Genomic DNA, 17,476 nt, shown 5'->3' on the forward strand with positions numbered 1-17,476 from the left:
CCCCCCAAGTCCTCACATGGCCGCTCTCTCATTTCAACCCAATGTTTCCTCGAGGGGCCTTCCTAACCCCCCTTACCTGTTCTGTTTTCTTTTGTGTCATTACTTGATATGAAATTACGCATTGTATACATCGTGGCCATCCCGCAAGTTACCATGAGCTAGGAGACTTAAATCAGCAGGAGTTTCTTCTCTCGCACTCTGGGGGCTGGAGGTCTGGCATAAAGGTGTCGCAGGGCCGTGCTCTCCCTGGGCTCCGTGGAGGCTCTGTTCCATGTCTCCTACCTCTTGGTGTTCCTGGCAACTCTTGGTGTCCTTTGTCTTCTAGACACATCCCTCCAGTCCTTGCTTCCGTCGTCACATGACCTCTTCCCTGAGTATCCGTGTCCTAATCCTCCCCTTCTTCTAAGGACACCAGTCATAGGGTCAGGCCCACCCTACTCCAGTACAACTTCATCATAACTTGGCTGTACCTACAAAAGAGTTTATTTCCAAATATGGTCACATTCATAGGTACAGGGGTTAGGACATGGACATGCCATTTTAGGGGACAGTATTCAACTCGTAACATTCGTTTTCACCTATGTTCATGAGACATGGACCACACCTCGTCCGTCTAGAACAATACGTCACACTGTTAAGTACTCAGTAAGTAATGGGTGGATGGCGAGTGGGTGAATGGTTAGGTAGATGGATGGATGGGTGGATGGATGGGTGGATAGATGGATGGGTGGCTGGATGGGTGGGTGGATGGGTGGCTATACAGATGAATGGATGGATGGATGCTGTTGGATAAATGTCAGTGAACAGGTTGGTTAGATGGATGGATGGGATTATAGGAAGCTGGGAGTAAACCCACATTTTCCAGAGATAAATAATAAAGTTTGGAGAGGAGACTAACTAAATGATGTTCATTTAAACCCAACATGTAACTTGAAAGCAAAATGAATATATTGCCATTCTTGAGAGAAATGCTTTATTTTTTGTAAAAAGCTATGAGATGGTGGTATATTTATGAAATATCCCATTCCTACTTCAAATTTTCTAATTGTAGCTGCTTACAGGGGAGAAGCCAAATCAAAATGTCCTGAATAAGCAGTTCTCCAATGCAAGAGGCCTCTTGTGGAATCTGGAAACTAAAGAATTCTAAATGCCCCATTTCTTTAAGGCATGATTTGCAAAAAGAGGTGGGAAGTTCCATTTTTACCAAGAATACTAAAAATACCTTTCGTCAAATAAATGCTCCCAAAAGGTTTAGCTTGTTCACCAGAGGCTCTTTAGATGATAAGTGCCCCAAGAAGTGCCAGCAGTCCTGGATTCTCCAGAGGCAGTAACGGCAGCTCCCAGGGGGACATGCTGATGCGTGTGCTGTGCTGGCTCAGCAGGCCACTTGAGCAGGAAGCCCTGGCGGCTTTCTCTGGGGTGCCAAATCTCGAGTAACTGAGGCAGTTCCCAGGGCCTCTGAAACACAGAGCTGCAACTAGGCTGCGCAGTCCAGGTTGGTTTCTGCCAAAGGCGGTCTGGAGCTGCCATGTAGCTTTACGGCACTGCGCACATTCTGTGGATTTTGCAGGAGACAACCAGTCCTCTAGCCCTGGAAGAAAGCAGCATTGTCCCGCGCTCTGCTTTGCACAGCCCGTATTCATATCTCACTGTTGTTTGCAGGAGAGGCAGATGTGGACCAGAACAATGGGACCCCCTCTCAGGACACAGCGGTGACAGACTCCAAGCGCACAGCGGACCCAAAGAATGCCTGGCAGGATGCCAACCCAGCTGACCCAGGGGGCCGCCCCCACTTGATCCGCCTCTTTTCCCGAGATGCCCCGGGGAGGGAGGACAACACCTTCAAAGACAGGTCCTCGGAGTCAGACGAGCTTCAGACCATCCAAGAGGACAGTGCAGCTGCTCCCGAGGGCCTAGATGTGATGGCGTCACAGAAGAGACCCTCCCAGAGGCACGGATCAAAGTACCTGGCCTCAGCAAGCACCATGGATCACGCCAGGCATGGCTTCCTCCCGAGGCACAGAGACACGGGCATCCTCGACTCCTTGGGGCGCTTCTTTGGCGGTGACAGGGGTGTGCCCAAGCGGGGCTCAGGCAAGGTGAGCGCTGAGGAGTAGAGGAGCACCCAAAGGTGTGCCCGCTTTAATGTAAATGGAAAAGGAAGGAAAATCAGCAGGTGAACTATGCCTTTAGAGGAGGTGCTGGCGCAGCCTCTTAGCTGTCTAGGGTGTTGTCCTTGCCAGAAATGCTTGCGGGCCGTGGGAGGGGTCCTGGGTTGCTGCTTAGAATATTTCCACTTAACCCACCCTGTTTCTCCTCCTCACAAGGGATGGCAGTCAGGATGTGGCTCAGGAATGCAAGAGCGTTCTGAATCTGCATCTCAAGGGTGCTGTGGGTACGGGCTTTGCAGAAAGAGCACTGTCTTCTCGGGTCTTTTCTGTCTTATGTTTGGGGGCTTTATGGCTGATTTTCCTTCTGCTGCCCACGCTTTTGGGTTCAACATTGGGTTATGCTAGTTTTTTCTCGGACTCAGTGCTGCTAGCTTCACGTCGCTTTGCAACCGGAAGGCGACTGAGAACTTCTGAACAAACTCGAAACTTCAGTTCGCCTTGAGCGAAGTGTCTGTTTTGTCTGAGTTGTTAGAGGCAGAGGGTAGAGGGCCAACGAGTGTGTCTGTGAATGAAAACTGTATTGTTTGTTATTCCATTAATTTGAATGTAGAATCCGTGAAGTTTCATTATTTAAATGTTCTGTAGCTAAAAATATATCACAAGAAAAATCGCTCCTATTGTGGTCCTGTTTCTGACAGTGGCTTCTGGAGTCGATGGTGAATCGGGCATCTGTGGCTGATGTTTCATTAAAGAGCCAGAGCCCATGTGACATTCCCATAGCAAATACATGGCATGTCATGTGACTTCTTAGAGTGCTGGATAGCTGGGTAATTTTGGAAGGAGAGCGGTTTTTCAAAACAGCCCCCGGTTTACTGGGTGTGCTCACGAAACACGTAAGACGCAGCTGTTCTTCCAGCTGCATACTGGGCTTATTGGGAAAGGCCTCCGGGAGTGTAAGAGGCTTTGGGGTCAAGTGTGGAGCAGAGGGCCCGCATCATGTGAGACAACATCACAAAACTCTGGGACAACCTGGAATTAAGGATATTTACAGTTTGCTTTGGTCTCTAACAATAATTCTTAAAATTAGTGAAGATCATGAAATTGTTGAAGATAAACAGAAATGTCGGGTTTGCCTTTTGTGGGGGTGTCCGCGCACTGAGGCTTCAGGCGCTGGCAATGGCTCTAGCATCTGCTCCGAGTTGAGGTCCCTCCTGTGACAGTTGTCAGGACTTTTGTGAATAACACACAATACATATTAAGCGATCATGGAATTCATTGCCTGGTTGGTTCCTTGTGTTTGCGTTTGTAGAGATTTTATCTTATTTTGGGGCTGTCTTCCCTCACCCTGAAATGTCGGGCTTCGGACCTGTTTCTAATGCTAATTTCAATCTGAGGGGCTTTTTCAAACACAGCTGTCAAACCACACCGGCCTCAGGCCACCTAATGGAGGCTTGCTATTATGCTAAGCACCCCACCTGCACGCAGTGTCTCCAGTTTTGAAACCTTAAACTATTCTGCTTAACTCAAGGAGCAGGACAAATAGAATTAAACTGGGCAGAAAAGATTGACTAGCTGGATAGCATATGTTATAAAACAAGCTTCATTTTGGTGGTAATGGTTTAAGCTGAAATAAAATTGTGGAAGCATTTATATCAGTCTTTGTGGCTTTATCTCAGAATGGATATATGTACATAGACACATGTGTTTTTCTTCCTTGATATAGAATTACAAACTTTGTTGCTGTAAGTCTCCTAGACTCTTCAATATTTTCAAAGAAAAGATTCTGGTCTGAGAAGTAGCCATCCACTTTACAAAATAGTGCTGCTAGATTATTAAAGATCCAGAGAAATGAAAACATTTTCACAGGCTTTTGAAAAATAAAAACAATGTTTAAGTAGTTGTTTTAGAATTTTGGAAGCATCGATTCTGTTCGCTACTGAATGTTGAATAAAGAAGATTTAAAAATCAACAGCCTTGCCCTTTGATGCCCAAGAAATGGAGGAGAGTTTGCGTGTGTAGCGATGCAGTTGGTCATCACACAGGCCAGAGACACATTCCTACCCAGGGGCTTTGCTGCGAGATGCAGCCGGATTACTGGCAGTATTTGTTCAGCCCGCCTGTTGTACTGTGGATTCTCTGTTTGATTTAAACACTAGGATGTGAGCTTAACATACTCTCCGCCCAATGACACACCCGCCACGGCCCTAGAAGTCTGGGGTGCTTATTGGTGTGTGCTGCTGAGGGGTTATTTGTTGTTTTTTGTTTTTACTTTTGTTTTGCTCTGTTTGTAAATCAAGAGAGCCCATTTTATGTGCTAGAAAGGTCCTTGGGTTGAAGCTTGAGAAAAGAAGAGACGCGCAGGCCTGCTTGCTCTCCACAGAAGCCCAGCTCACAATTTCCCTTTCTGGCCATCGTCTAAGGGAGTGGGATGAGAAAGGTGCCCTCAGGCCCACGGTACAGCGGCTCGCATTAGCATGTGTTCAGGGGAAGCATTTACTCTGCTCACCTGTCTGGCAGGTTTTTCCTGGGTGGAATCCTGCAAGGCTGCCAGGAGCCGTGGCTCCTGGAACAGCGGCCGTGGGTCCCTGCGCCCAGCTGCCCCTCCCTCCCCTGAGAGTGGGGCCTGGGCCCTGGGAGGAGCCGCCACCCCCAGTCCCCGGAATGCCCGACCTCGCCACCCTTGGGGTGGCTGGGGAGTTGACCTTCAGGGAAAGTGCCTCGTGAATTGCTTGAGGAGCCCTATTCTTCTGAGAGCTGCAGATGAAAAGCGCATTCACGGAAACACGCTCCTTTGTTGCGAGAGGAAAGAAAGAAGGCCTGTGTGGCTGCCTTTAAGGAAGGGGTTTTTCGATTCCCTGGAATGCGGGGCCTTGTGAGGAATGGGCAGGCATTTAGGACGAAGATTAAAGTGCATTTGGTCCCTTGACAAAGGGTGGCTCTCCTAGGCTGCCATCCTTCCCCTCCACTCCTGGCCAGACCGCCAGCCAGCTCCACCCCGTGCAGAGCTGGTGCCCACGGCGCCTCAGGCCTGACCAGCCAAAGCCTTGAAACATTAGCTTCGGAAACGCTTCTCACTCCTTTTTATCTCGAAGAAGTAAGGTTTAACAAAATAACTAAGCTGGACACAGTGATGTAAGACCTGGGCACTTCCCAAGTAAGAGAGCGATGAGAACATACCAACTTCACATTTCTCCTTATCGGTGTACTTGTAAAGAGTTTTTTAAAGCTAGTTTCTGTACTGATGATTTTACTGATTTTTCTCTATTTACTTTACATTCAAAGCTCCGTTTATAACCTGCCAGTCTCAGCATTCCGTTAGTCCGCATTCAGTATTCCTCGAGGCCTCCCATTTGGACCGTACGGGACAGGAACCCGTTCTGTCATTTAACGCTGTGGGATGTGATCAGTCTTGTAAATTAATCATGAGGTTCTGTTCCCTGATTTTTTTTTCATTGCATTTTAATTTCATTTAACACGTTTTAATGCTACAGTAACTTAATTCTTCATTGTTAACATGATACCCTAATTTTGTAGACATATTCTGTAATCCTACAGGGAGTGTAACATCTGGAGATGATGTGAAGGACACAGTAGGAAGTGAGTGGGGGCTCCACTCCATGTGGGTGTGCAGCCCAAAGTCAGTGGCCAGCGGAACTGCACTCACTCGTTTGTGCTATGAGTGTGTTCACTCACGGGAATGCCTCAGTGCACCCAGAGCCAGACTCTCCAAGGATGTCTCCATGGCAACGACCCTGCCACTCAGTGCATCATTTTGCCAAGAGATCTGGCCAGAGAAAATCTAGATGTGGTGGGTGTATTTGTTTCTGCACCCAAACAAAAACTTGTTGAAATTTTCCTATAGGAATTCATTTTGAAGGATCATTACCCTGATCAATTATTGACCAGTGATTTCCCCGGCTCAGCTACCAGCCAGTCCCTGTGTCCTCCTCTTGCCTCCAGAGCCTCAGTTGTCCACTGTTATTTAAAGAGGCGGTGGTTGAATTGGAGTGTTCTGTGCCTGTGTGGGTGGGGATTTGGCTGCGTCCTCTGTGTGAGGGATACATTGTAAATTATGTTGATGTATTTAATGGTGATTGCCTTCTGGTGATTGTATTCCACTTTGATTTTGTGATAAACTTTCGCTATATATATGTTTCTTCCTTTTTGTGCATTTATTAAACATTTTAACAGACCGAGGATGGTGTACTAATTGCATGTGCATTTTTTAAGTTGTCTTTTCTGGTGTCCCTCCCTTACTAAGTACGTTTGTTACTGGCATTTTCGGGGCCTCCTGATGGACCAACCAGCAGGTGAGTCTGAGGGCTGAGCGCCGGCCATTCCTGCACCCGGAGGTCAGTTTCTCGCTCGTTGCTTTTACACACACAGACATTTCGTTCTTTGCTCTCCACTGACAGCTCGGTCCCGGTCTCTCCATTATGTCTGTTCTAGTTTTGATGCTTCTCTCAAAGCGCCGTCCTGCAAGTCTTTGGGGAAGCGTGTCTGGGACACAGTGTGCTCAACAGCGTTTACTGGACGGTTGAGCGCACAGAGACCGGCCCCTCCTGCGGTCCCTGGGAGGGTGCGTGTGAAGGGTGTCAGAGAAACCCTCGAGAATTGGAAGGTCAAGGTGGGCTGGCTCTTCTTAAGAATGCCAGTGCGTGTATAAGATGAAGGGTAAGCTGGGGTCACTGATAAACTAGGCATAAAAGCAGAGCTATGCAATTCACTTTGATCTGTCTTCCATTCATCTGTGTAACACATCTTCCCAGCACACCCTCGGACTAACTCCTCTGCTCTTCAACTCATTTCCATTTTACGGCGTTTCTTTCCATCGCCATTGATTTCCCTTTTGGTAAAAGGATCAGCCATTTGGTAACAGGCAATTCTGATGGGTTGATGAAGAGCTTAGTTCAACATCCGAGAAAAACATCTTCATTAGGGAGAGAACCACTCGCCAGAGCTCGCGTAAAGCCCACTAAGGAATTGACTTAATCTATGAGAACTGAGAAATCTCTCATCAAACTCTGGTCTAATGTGTTCTCTCAGCATTTTCCATTATGTCTGTCACCACATTCTTAAATGCTCTGAGATCATCCTTCTTCATAAAAAATAGTCAAAAGGGAGAATAAAACTAAAGAAAAACGAACTCTTCCGAGGGAGCCCCACACACGATTTCTATAAGAGGCTCTTCCTGCCTCTGTCTCCCCAGCTCTTGTTGGGGCACAGCCCTCCTATTGCGTTGCTCATGTTCCCGCTTCTTCTACTGAAGAAACTCTACTTTTCTGATCAGGCTGAGCATGTGTCCACATGAGGTGTGGAGCATCCCTCTGCCGCTCACACCGTGGGAGGAAAGCTTGTCGTCCCTCTCCCGGCCCCTGCTGGGAGGGCAGGCTGCCCACGAGGGCAGGGAGACCTTGTGCTGCTGTAAGCCAGTTGGTTCCCCAGGGGCCAGCCCCTGTCTCAGTGCTGCGGGCTCCCTCTGCGCCAGCCCCTGTCTGCCGCACACCAGGAAGTCCAGGTGTGACAAGAGAGGGGGCTTCACACCGGCCCCCCAGAGCTGCCTGCAGATGTCTCAGAGAGATGATCCTCTTCATTAAGGAGCGACATTGCCTCAAATCGAAGGAAAATAAATTAGAAAATTCTTTGCCTTTTGACCACATATATAAGGTGGACTTGCCCATACTCTCCCTGAGAGGGCGTCCCTCCCTGTGGGGACAACCAGGCTTTATCAAAGGGAGACCACCACAGGCTCACCCCCTGAGATGTACTGTAAAATAAGTACTCAGTTGTCTTACCCTGTTAAGTACCCACGACCAGGAAGTAAAGGCACCAGCACTTCCCGCTGGTGTGGAAATCGCCTCTGTGCAGAGAATGGATCATGAGTCAGTCGTATAGCGAAGCCCACACTCACCGCAGAATTGCCTCCCGACCCCTGGTCTGTTCACGTTACAATTATGTTTCTAGAATGCAATAACAGTTTTCTGTGTCATAACGACTGTTTATTTCCGTGTATAACAAGCTGTTACCCTGTTTTTTTACAAATCCATTTCATCTGTAGCCAATGCAAGACATCTCTTGAAACTTACTGTGTTGATTTTGTCTCTTGACCACTATAAAGCTTTGTCTCTCTCTATCTCTCTTCCTCTCTCTCTCTCTCTGTCTCCTTCTCTGTCTCTCTCGCTTCCTCTCTTGCGCCGTTTTGCTATGGAAGGTCAAAAGAGAGGAACTTTCTGCAGCCTGTTTACCTTGGTGCTGTAATAATATTCTCTCAACCACGCTGCTCACAGTGGGTTGATAAGGCAGGTGCTGTCTTATAGCTAATAGAATAGGGAAAACACTAAATTAGGAACAATCCTATTTAGGAAAATTTATAACAAGAGAGAGAAGGTTAGTGCATAGCTCACGTCAAGGAATATTAAGTTCCTGTTAATATTAAACTCCTGAACCTCACCAGCAGCAAGGAAGAATGTGACAAAGTGTAACTTCCAGTGGTTGCTGACGATTTTGAGCACTCTGGTGCCCTTAAAATGAGGTCCTCATGCTCCAGAAAAAAACCTGAAAACGCCCACAGTGAGAGCCACGCTCACCTCCGGAGCAGGAGCATTTCCACTTGTGAATCCAGTACAGAAGCTGGCACAGTGGCTGCAAAAGAAAAAAATAAAGCTCCACAAATAAAACTGAGTGTGAAATGGATCTATTCCGTGACAGACTTCAAAGAGCCCTCGGCTCCTCCCATCAGCCGGGAGAGGCTTTCTTTACTGCTCAGAAACCTTGCGTCTGGTGCCTGCTACAATTTTAAGAAAATCTGGTCACGTAATTAGGTACAGGGCTCCAGAACAGATTCTAAAGGAAAGAATTTTTCCTAAACCCTTCCTCTTGTTCCTTTTCTTCTGACGTCCATCCGTCTGTCCTAGGGGCTCATGCCGCCATCTTCTCCTTCCCAGTGTCCCTAACCCCTGACCTCTCACTGGTCCATCACCCACCTGTCTTCACACGCCCCTCAACCTCTAATCTTCATCCTCCACTTCCCCCTCCTCGCCGCCTGGGGTCCTGCCAAGCCAGGTCAGGACAGGACATTGCTGGAGGACTTGGGGCTCTGCCAGCGTGCCGTGTGGACTCAAATGGCCACTCTGTGTCCCTCTGGCAGGTACCCTGGCTCAAGCAGAGCAGGAGCCCTCTGCCCTCTCATGCCCACAGCCGGCCTGGGCTGTGCAACATGTACAAGGTAAGACGCCGCCCTGGCCGCTCCTCCTCAGGGTCACACTGCGAGCATGGTTGCCTGCCATCCTCGGTCAACGCAGGTGGTGTCCGGGGCACGGTCCCGGCCAAGGGGCGTTTGTAGGTCATGTTTGGGAAAGCGAGTGGGGCAGCTCTAAGGGAAAGCAAACAAAGGAAAATGTGCGAAGACAGAAAAACCCTCAAGAGGGATGCCAGGGAGCTGCCTTTGATTCCTGACCCCATGCGGGAGCCCACGTGGAAGAGCCGGGAAGGGCCGGCTGCGGGGTCGGGGCAGTGACAAGCCCACGCGAGCCTGCTGGGCCACAGGCAGTGGGCAGCGCTGGCCTTGGAGAGGTGGCCTGTGACCGTGGCCTTGACCTGCCTGTGTTCGTCTCTTCTTTGAAAACCAGTGCCTAACAGATAGTGTGTGCTCACTAAACACTAGTTGAATTAAACTCTTAGATGACGTGCCCTTGGAAGGTTCGGCCGTGACTCACGTCCTCCCCTGAGCTCGGCCGAGCCTCCCTTGGGATGGAGGACAGGCGCTGTGATCTGTCCTCCATTTCCCAGGCAGAGGCTGCTTCCTAGTGCTGGGGACCTCCAGGCGACTGTGCAGAGGGCAGGGGGGAACCAGGAAAGGAAGGACCCCAGAGGAGTCCCTAAGTCCCCCGGGAGTCACACCACTGCTCACGCCTGGCGGGCGGCCGCCACGCGAGCCGGTCTGTGGGTCTGTGCTTCCAGATCAGGGCAGGCTCTGGGCCTGGGCGCCTGGCTTCTGGAACCTGGGAAAATGCAAAGGGTTGAAAGCACATACTTGAACATGGAAATAGCGAGAGCGTCGCTCTGACACGTTCGACTGAGTCCTGAGGTTTGGGGGTGGGTGGGGCCTGAAGAATTGTGACGGTGCTCAGCTGGCTTCAGGAGAAGGGCTTGTCCCCGAAGCTGCAGTAGCCTGACTCTCCATCCTAGAGAGCCTCAGCGGGGTGGGGGACGCTGCTCCGAGAGCCTGCATTTCTCCTGAGTCGTGTCCAGCTGGAGTCACCGTGCTTGCTTTTTGAAGAGCTCTCTTGGCGGCTCTTTTTTTAAAGCAAACACCTCCACCCCAGGAAGTTAGGGAGGGCCCCTGACGGCCTGGGAGGCGCATTTCCCTGGGACACTCAGGCCCGGTTGGGACTCCAGCCGCAGTGAAGCCAGCCGGAAGCATCGGTGCCCTCCCGGGAGGGGCCCCTGCGGTCCCCAGGCTGTGAGAGGCGGTGCTGGGCCTGAAGGCACACTGTCATCCTGCAACAGCCAGTGCTCTGTGTGTGCGAGGGGACAGCAAAGGATGGGCAAAGTTGCCGACTTTTGAAGCCCCAAAAGGTGGCCACTTGCTCCCTTCATCCTGAAGCCACTGGCCGCCCGCCTACCCTATTCTCTCCACCAGAGACACATTGCCATGAGAAAGCAGACCCGCTCCACGGAGAGGCGGAGACCTTGCCAGGAATCCCCGGACCCAAAGCAGAGTGGGAGGGGCTTTGGTGTTCAGGTGATAATAAGAAATTTTCAACAGAATGTTCCATTTTTCTCTGTTAAAAAATCTTTTGGTGAAGGAAAAGGAGCACCCCTGTCCCCCACATCTTCATCCCAGACTGACTTTTGTGCATACGTTTGAAAATCTGGCCAAAAATAACAAGTATTCTGCACAATGCCATCTGTGTGGCCGCCCGAGATTGGACCTCCAGTGGACACATCGTGGGTACACAGGACACACTGTGGTTTCCAGTAACAGGCTCTTTGCGTTTACATTTGTTCAGTTATGGACACCCCATTCCGCTCCAGCTAGGATGTGGACCTGCCTGCCGCAACATACACTGGGAGAATGTTAAAACACGTAAAGAAGCACCAGACGGCCGTGTGCCTGTACGTGCATGGTATCTGTGTGTCCGCTGACTGAAGGGAAATCGAAGACAGGCGTGAGGTGAAACCACAGGCAAAGTTGCTACACAGACGCACGCCGACGGGCTCCCCAAAATTGTTACCGATGGCAAAGAGCTCTTCAAGGACCATATTCCAAACATGGAGGCCTCTCAGTAGGCCCCCTGGACAGGGCGCAGCCGTGCCTGATGCTTCCGGGAGGCGATGCTGCACTGGCTGAGCACAGAGCGGGCAGGGGCGCTCCCTCCGGGACAGGGCATCTCCAGGCCGCACGGCCACGCGCTCCCATTCTGAGTGCGAGGAGAAGCCAGGGGCGTCTCTCTCCTCTCTGAGAAAGAGCTTTTGATTATTTTGAGTGTCTTCCTCCAGCACTTTGGGATTCTTTATAATTTCAAGAAGGGAGTTATGTTTATTAGAGAGTAGATTTAATGGCACCCGCCACGGGGAAAGGATTGCAAGGGCCAGGTTGCACTTAGTGGTTTTAAAATACACTTGTGGTCCAAGATTCTACAACAAAGCGCACTTAAAATAGGCCTGCAGAGGAGAGAAAAGCCGACGGGCGAAGCCACCAGCTGAACAGCTGTCTCACAGCGCTGGAACTAATGGTGTCGGGCCGTGTGACTCAGACCTGAAAACTTCCTTCTTCCCCTGTGGTTCGGAGACTCCAAAGGTGTCGATGGACAATGGCGAGCTGACGTTCTGTACCCTGACCTTGCAGACACTCCCTCCTCCTTCTCTCTCTCTCTCTCTCTGTGTCTCTGTCTCTCTCCCTCTCTTCCTGCAAATATACCATGACGGGTAAGAAGACCCTGCAGCTGTGAAATCGGAGGTAACATCAAAGAACAAACTGTTCCAGTGCTGTTGATGGTTTCTCAAGAACCAGACTCCTCCCTAGGAATTCTTCGATTCCAGGAGACCGGACACTTTTCTTAGGACTAACACAGTGCTCAGTTCCTCAGGGGATGGACCATGACTGCAGAAGGCAGGGAGAGGGGCACAGTAAACAAATAAAATAGTGTTTGAGAACCCAAAAGCAAGTTGGAAAAGCAAGAATCCCAAGGGAGAAACAAGGAGTAAAATATACCATGGGGGAAGACAACTCCGTGAGAATAGAGGCAATCCCTTTTTCTTCAGTGTCCTCGTGGGTCTGCCCCGCCGCCTTGCCCTCAGCATCAGCCCCATCTCAGCCTCTGAGCCCCAGGTGGGCGCTGCATAGACGCGCTGGACCACTGAGCTCGAAGAGCACGTGGTGCGGGGATGGAAGGAGCTGGAAGGTGCCCAGAGCAGGGCGCAGGGTGCTGTCAGCCGCACAGAGCCTCACTCAGGGCCCCTCAGTCCCCCTTCCCCCATCCCGTTTCTGCCCCGTCGGGGCCCCTGGAGAGGAGCAGCAAGGGGAAAGCCTCCGCCTCTGATTGCCACCAAACCACTGTTAGTGGTTCCTTTGAAAGTCCACCTGCCTCCGTGGCCGCAGACCACGGTCCTTGCTGGCCTGGAGAGGACACTGGCTGGCCACCTGGCCGCTGAGGGCACCCACAGAGGTGCCCAAAGACGTTCTCCCTGCTTCTGAGCCCCTGACAGCCCTGGGACGCTGGGGCTCAGAGAATCAGAGACACTTTGTCGGGTGGCAGAGCCGGAGAGAGAATCAACCCACATGTGTGGGTCTGAGTCTACTGCTCGGCCACCCCTCGTCTTCTCCGAGCTCCTGTCCTCATCTCTAACACAGCAGCAACAGCAAAGATGGCCACCTGTCCCTCCAGGACCCTGGAGGTCCAGGGCCGAATGAGAGAATTACGAGAGGCAAATACTCTGCGCCCAGTCCTGTGCAAACACAGGTCTAATCAAACTCCACCTGTCCGCACGGACACCCAGCTATTGTGGAAAGACCCCGCTGACCCCATGGAGCCACTCAGAGGCACAGCCTTGGCCCTTGGAGGCCCGGTTCCCCCTCTGCCACTCACCAGCTCCAACCTTTGGGCCACTGTGTTTCTGCTCTCAGGCCTCAGTTTCCTCAACTGTATAGTGAAAGTGTCACATTCAATGATTGCAAATACTTCTCTGAAGCCCAGACCCCACCGGTCTTGCCTTTAAGTCGGGAGGGGAAATGTCGTCGCCGCCTGTGATCACACAGCTCCTGCCGTCCAGAAGTGATGGGGAGGAGGGCTCAGTGTGCGTCCGGTTTGTCGGAGGCTGTCCTGTTTGTGAGAAACAGCCACTAGTCTCCCAGGTGGGCCCATGCTGGAAGACCTTCCAGAGACTTCTCTGGAACTTCATCTCCAGGTTTTCTGAATCGGATTTCCACTTTCCAAATAAATGGCTCTGACCAGAGTGCAGCAATTTTGATGGCTGCATGTTTTGATGGGCCCTGTAGGTCCAGCCGTGGGGACCCAGAGCAGACCAAGTTCCCTGGGGAACCTGCCACTGCGGCCGGGAGGCGGGGCCAGCGGGCCACACCGTCCACCTCAGGGGCTGCTCCCGCTGAAGCAGCAGCCAGCCCTCGGCCTTCACCTGCTCAAGAGCCTCTTGCAACGTTCCTTCCCCAGGCGGTTTCTCAGACCCTGCCTCCCTTAAGCTGCTCGTCCACGTTCTGCGCCAGGAGGTAGTTGAATTCCAAGCCAAGAACGGGCACCTGGGTGACTGTTTGGGTTTATGCCTCCATTGTGAAGTTAGCTTGACGTTTATGCTAAAAACAGCCTCCTACACCCTTTAGACACGGTGACGTCTTTAAAAATGGGTGCCTGGAAGCAAAGGAAAAAAATCAGAGTAGTTAAGGCCAACATCTAATCCCACTTCCCGCCATTTTGAAAGGAGACAGCAAAGAAGCCTCAAAAATGCCGCGTTCGAGGGGGCTGGCCCAGAGGCGTAAGTTCGCTCACTCCACTTCAGCCGCCCATGGTTCACCAGCCCGGATCCCGGGCACAGACCCACATACTGCTCATCAAGCTATGCTGTGGTGGTGTCCCACACACAAACTCGAGGAAGATTGGTAGAGATGTTACCCCGGGCCAATCTCACATGGGCCAATCTTCCTCACCAAAAAAAAAAAAAAAAAAGCCACATTCAGGAAGAACAATTGGGCTCCAGTTTTGCTCTCACCACCAGCTCTAGCTGTCCTAAATTTGGGAAACGGACAACGATGAGCCTCTCCTGTGGGGAAGATGACCTGGTTCCTTTAGCAGTGAGCTCTCGGAGCCTTCCTGAGACAGGGAAGAAGCCGAGTGACAGTGGCCTGCTTCCTGGTCTCGGGTCATCACTGACATACGCCTGACGGAGGATCCTCAACAAACGGCCCGTAAGAGCAAGCTGTGCATCAGGTTGCTCCTCAAAGACAGAGACAAGATGGTAGAGCAGCCAGGTGGAAAATACACAACCATTTTTATGACTCTGTCACCCATTTGAGAACAGCTTCCAGCTCCATCAGGTGCTGCTTGCCCACCTCCATTGCCTTCTCCTCCAGCACGTCCACTCTCCAGGATGAGAGCATTGGAATCAAGGCATCAGAAGCTCTTCCCTTTGAGATGAAATCCCGGGTCAGAAAGCCATGGTCCTGGAAGGGTTTACCTACCCTGCAAGAGCACTGGGCTGTGACGTTTGACTTTCCATGTCTCTGTGCCCAGGGTGACAGCCCCATGCTCACGTTCCATGAGGTTCCTTCTGTCATTGCCAAGAGGTCTGTGATTCCGATGGTTCATCACCATCGCATGGAGGCAAAGCCGTCCTTCCAGAGGAGGAGCGGGCACTTGAGCTTCCTCCTTTCAGGCGAGACAGCAGCCGGCAGGAGAACAGAGTGGATGCCCCCGCCCCCCACGTCTCAGGCAGCCGCATTCGGATCACTGCCTTCAGCCTCACAGTCTGCCCAAGCAGATGCTCTCGCACTTGGAATCACAGGGCAGTGACAGTCCCACCTGAGCAGACCGCCAGCAGTAACACCAAACCCACAAGCCACTATCGCCAGCCGTCCGCAGCCCCGCTGGCATTCTTGTTCTCCAGCATCTGGGGGAAACATCATCAGAACCGTCGCAGATCGCCTAAAATTTCCATCCAAATCAAGGTTTGCCAGGGAATTTCTCCTGCTCAGCTTTCTCTCTACAGGCAGAAAAAGCCCACGGCTTTAGGCAAACTCGTTCGAGTCAATGACTCTGGAACAAACATAGTCTCAAACTTGCAAAGGGCAAAAACACAGGGCACAGTGCATCTATCATTCAGACAGAAAAGAATTCTCTCCAGACTGCAAAATCTAGAATGTCTTGACCTTGCCAGAAAAATCCAACACCCTCTCCTGAGGCGGAATAGGAGCTGTTTGACCAGAAATGGCGTAATTGCTTTCTCTGAAAAACACATAAACAAAACCACGAGCGCGGCCAGAGGGCAGCGAGGCAATGGAATTGCCCGGTGATTTCTGAGAAGGGCCCCAGCCCCTGGGATCAGGGACGAGGGGAAAGACCTGCCCTGGAGATTTACGCCCATCCATCTGAATGTCCTCGGAGGGAGAAAGACCAAGCGCCAACAGCTGACAGACAGGTGTGCCACTTCGTCCCCAAACTTGTGTCCTTCGTACACGTGCTCTGTTGGACAATATTTATTGTATTGGAAGCTAGTTCAGCACCCGGGCCAGTCACCATGGGGGCATAAAGATGCCACAAGCCCTCCCCTCCAAGGGTTTACAAAGAGGTGGGTGGACAGAGGGCGCTGTTGCCCCGTCCCCAGTGCCTCGGCGGAAACAGGTGTGGCCAGCAAGGTAAGGAGCCATCCGATAGAGAGGAGGGAACTATTCCTGCGGCTTTAGGAAGGTCTTTAGGGAGGATCAATCATTTTACATAAGTTTTCTGAGGGATTAAAGCATTTTATAAGCCATGGAAGAAATGGGAACCAAGAGAGAAAGTATATCCATTTCATGGGGAACTAGGATTCATGGTTCTTGACCACCAAGAATACGATAGGGAAGAAGTGTAGTTGGTTTTATTACCACTTTCACACACAAAAAAATCACTTTATGGATTCCAAATATGACTCTGTTGTTCAGCCTATTGTCAGCAGTTCATAAAAACAATGACACCGTTATAATCTGTGGCTCCAAGCGAGTTAAACAGTTCAACCACTTAGCTGCCTGATCTGCGTTTCCTGTGAGTGCCGCAAATCAGAGATTTCTCTCGGGGAAACAAGAAGGCGAAATGCCAATTCCATTACACCCTCAATCCCAGGGCCACTGGTGAGACCGCCTGAGTGAATGTGTGCTTAATGCCAACTGTGGATACACGGAATTCTGCAGTGTTTAACCTGTAAGTTAAAGGACTAAGTGTCAAAGACATGTTGGTTTGTTGAGGGCTGGCTGGGTGGTGGTTTGAACCACATGAACAAATAGAATAACATAGACAATACAATCCGCTCGTGTCCAGGCATAACTCTTCCAATGAAAGCCGGAGCCGACTATCCCCTGGTTTTAATTACATAGAGCTGCGTCCTTTAAAAGGATAACGAAATTGGAAAGTCTCATCTCATTAACTAGACTTGCATTTATTGTATCTAACTATCAGTATTTACCAAAATAAATAGGGACTGGTTAGTTTCTAGTGAAGGACAGCAATTGCGGCTTCTCTAATCCTCTAAATATTAACTGACATCTCTAACTGACTCCATCAACAGGTGCATTTTCCTCATATATGAGCACATTTTTATTTCTAGCTCATCATAGCTTCACCACTTAACATAAGGTAAGTCCACAAACTTGGAAAAAATAAACAAAATAAGCCCACCATTTTTTAAACTCCCTTCTCCTCCCTTACCCCATGGCTAGCCCGTGAATGTCTCCACCTGCTGCTGAGTTTCAGGTTTGGAACCTCAGCCCCTCATCCGACAGGGAGACCACAGGAGTCTCGCGTGGCATCGCCATCCAGAGCCTCGAGCCCTGGCCTGGAAGTGTGGCGGCCAAGAGCACATCCCTTCATCCCGTTGAGTGTCCATTTCCACATCTGGGCAGTGGGGTGGTCACTTCAGGCGTGCTGAGCAGCATTCTCGGTCTATGAGCGGTGGGGGTGAAAATAAGAACATGAACACCACATGTTTTCAAAGCAAGTAGGATGGCCTTCTGTGCTCCTTTTTTACATTGGATCCTTTGGGGCCATACACAGAAATGTGCATTCCTAGAACCTAGATGACTTACTTGGTTAAGAAAGTGCCAAAAAGAAAACTGTCACTGCTCTGAGCCACTGGCTGTCACTCCCTGGACATCTCTGAGA

General features: G+C 50.7%; 1 protein-coding gene across 12 annotated transcripts in view; it reads left to right on the forward strand.

The window, feature by feature from the left end:
• MBP (myelin basic protein) overlaps positions 1–17,476 on the forward strand; it is a 142,000-nt gene that overhangs the window by 100,126 nt on the left and 24,398 nt on the right. For 10 of the 12 annotated variants that reach the window (XR_006890133.1, XR_006890132.1, XR_006890134.1 and 7 more), the window contains 2 exons: positions 1,663–2,099; positions 9,259–9,336. Coding sequence is in view for 9 of the 12 variants with exons in the window: in XM_046671873.1 (XP_046527829.1) it covers positions 1,663–2,099; positions 9,259–9,336 (515 nt within the window). In the remaining 3 variants the exon portion in view is untranslated. The remainder of the gene's footprint in view (positions 1–1,662; positions 2,100–9,258; positions 9,337–17,476) is intronic. The other 2 variants (XM_046671879.1, XM_046671880.1) reach the window with 1 other exon arrangement.

The sequence above is a fragment of the Equus quagga genome, chromosome 9, assembly GCF_021613505.1.
Source record: "Equus quagga isolate Etosha38 chromosome 9, UCLA_HA_Equagga_1.0, whole genome shotgun sequence".
NCBI classification, from domain to species: domain Eukaryota; kingdom Metazoa; phylum Chordata; class Mammalia; order Perissodactyla; family Equidae; genus Equus; species Equus quagga.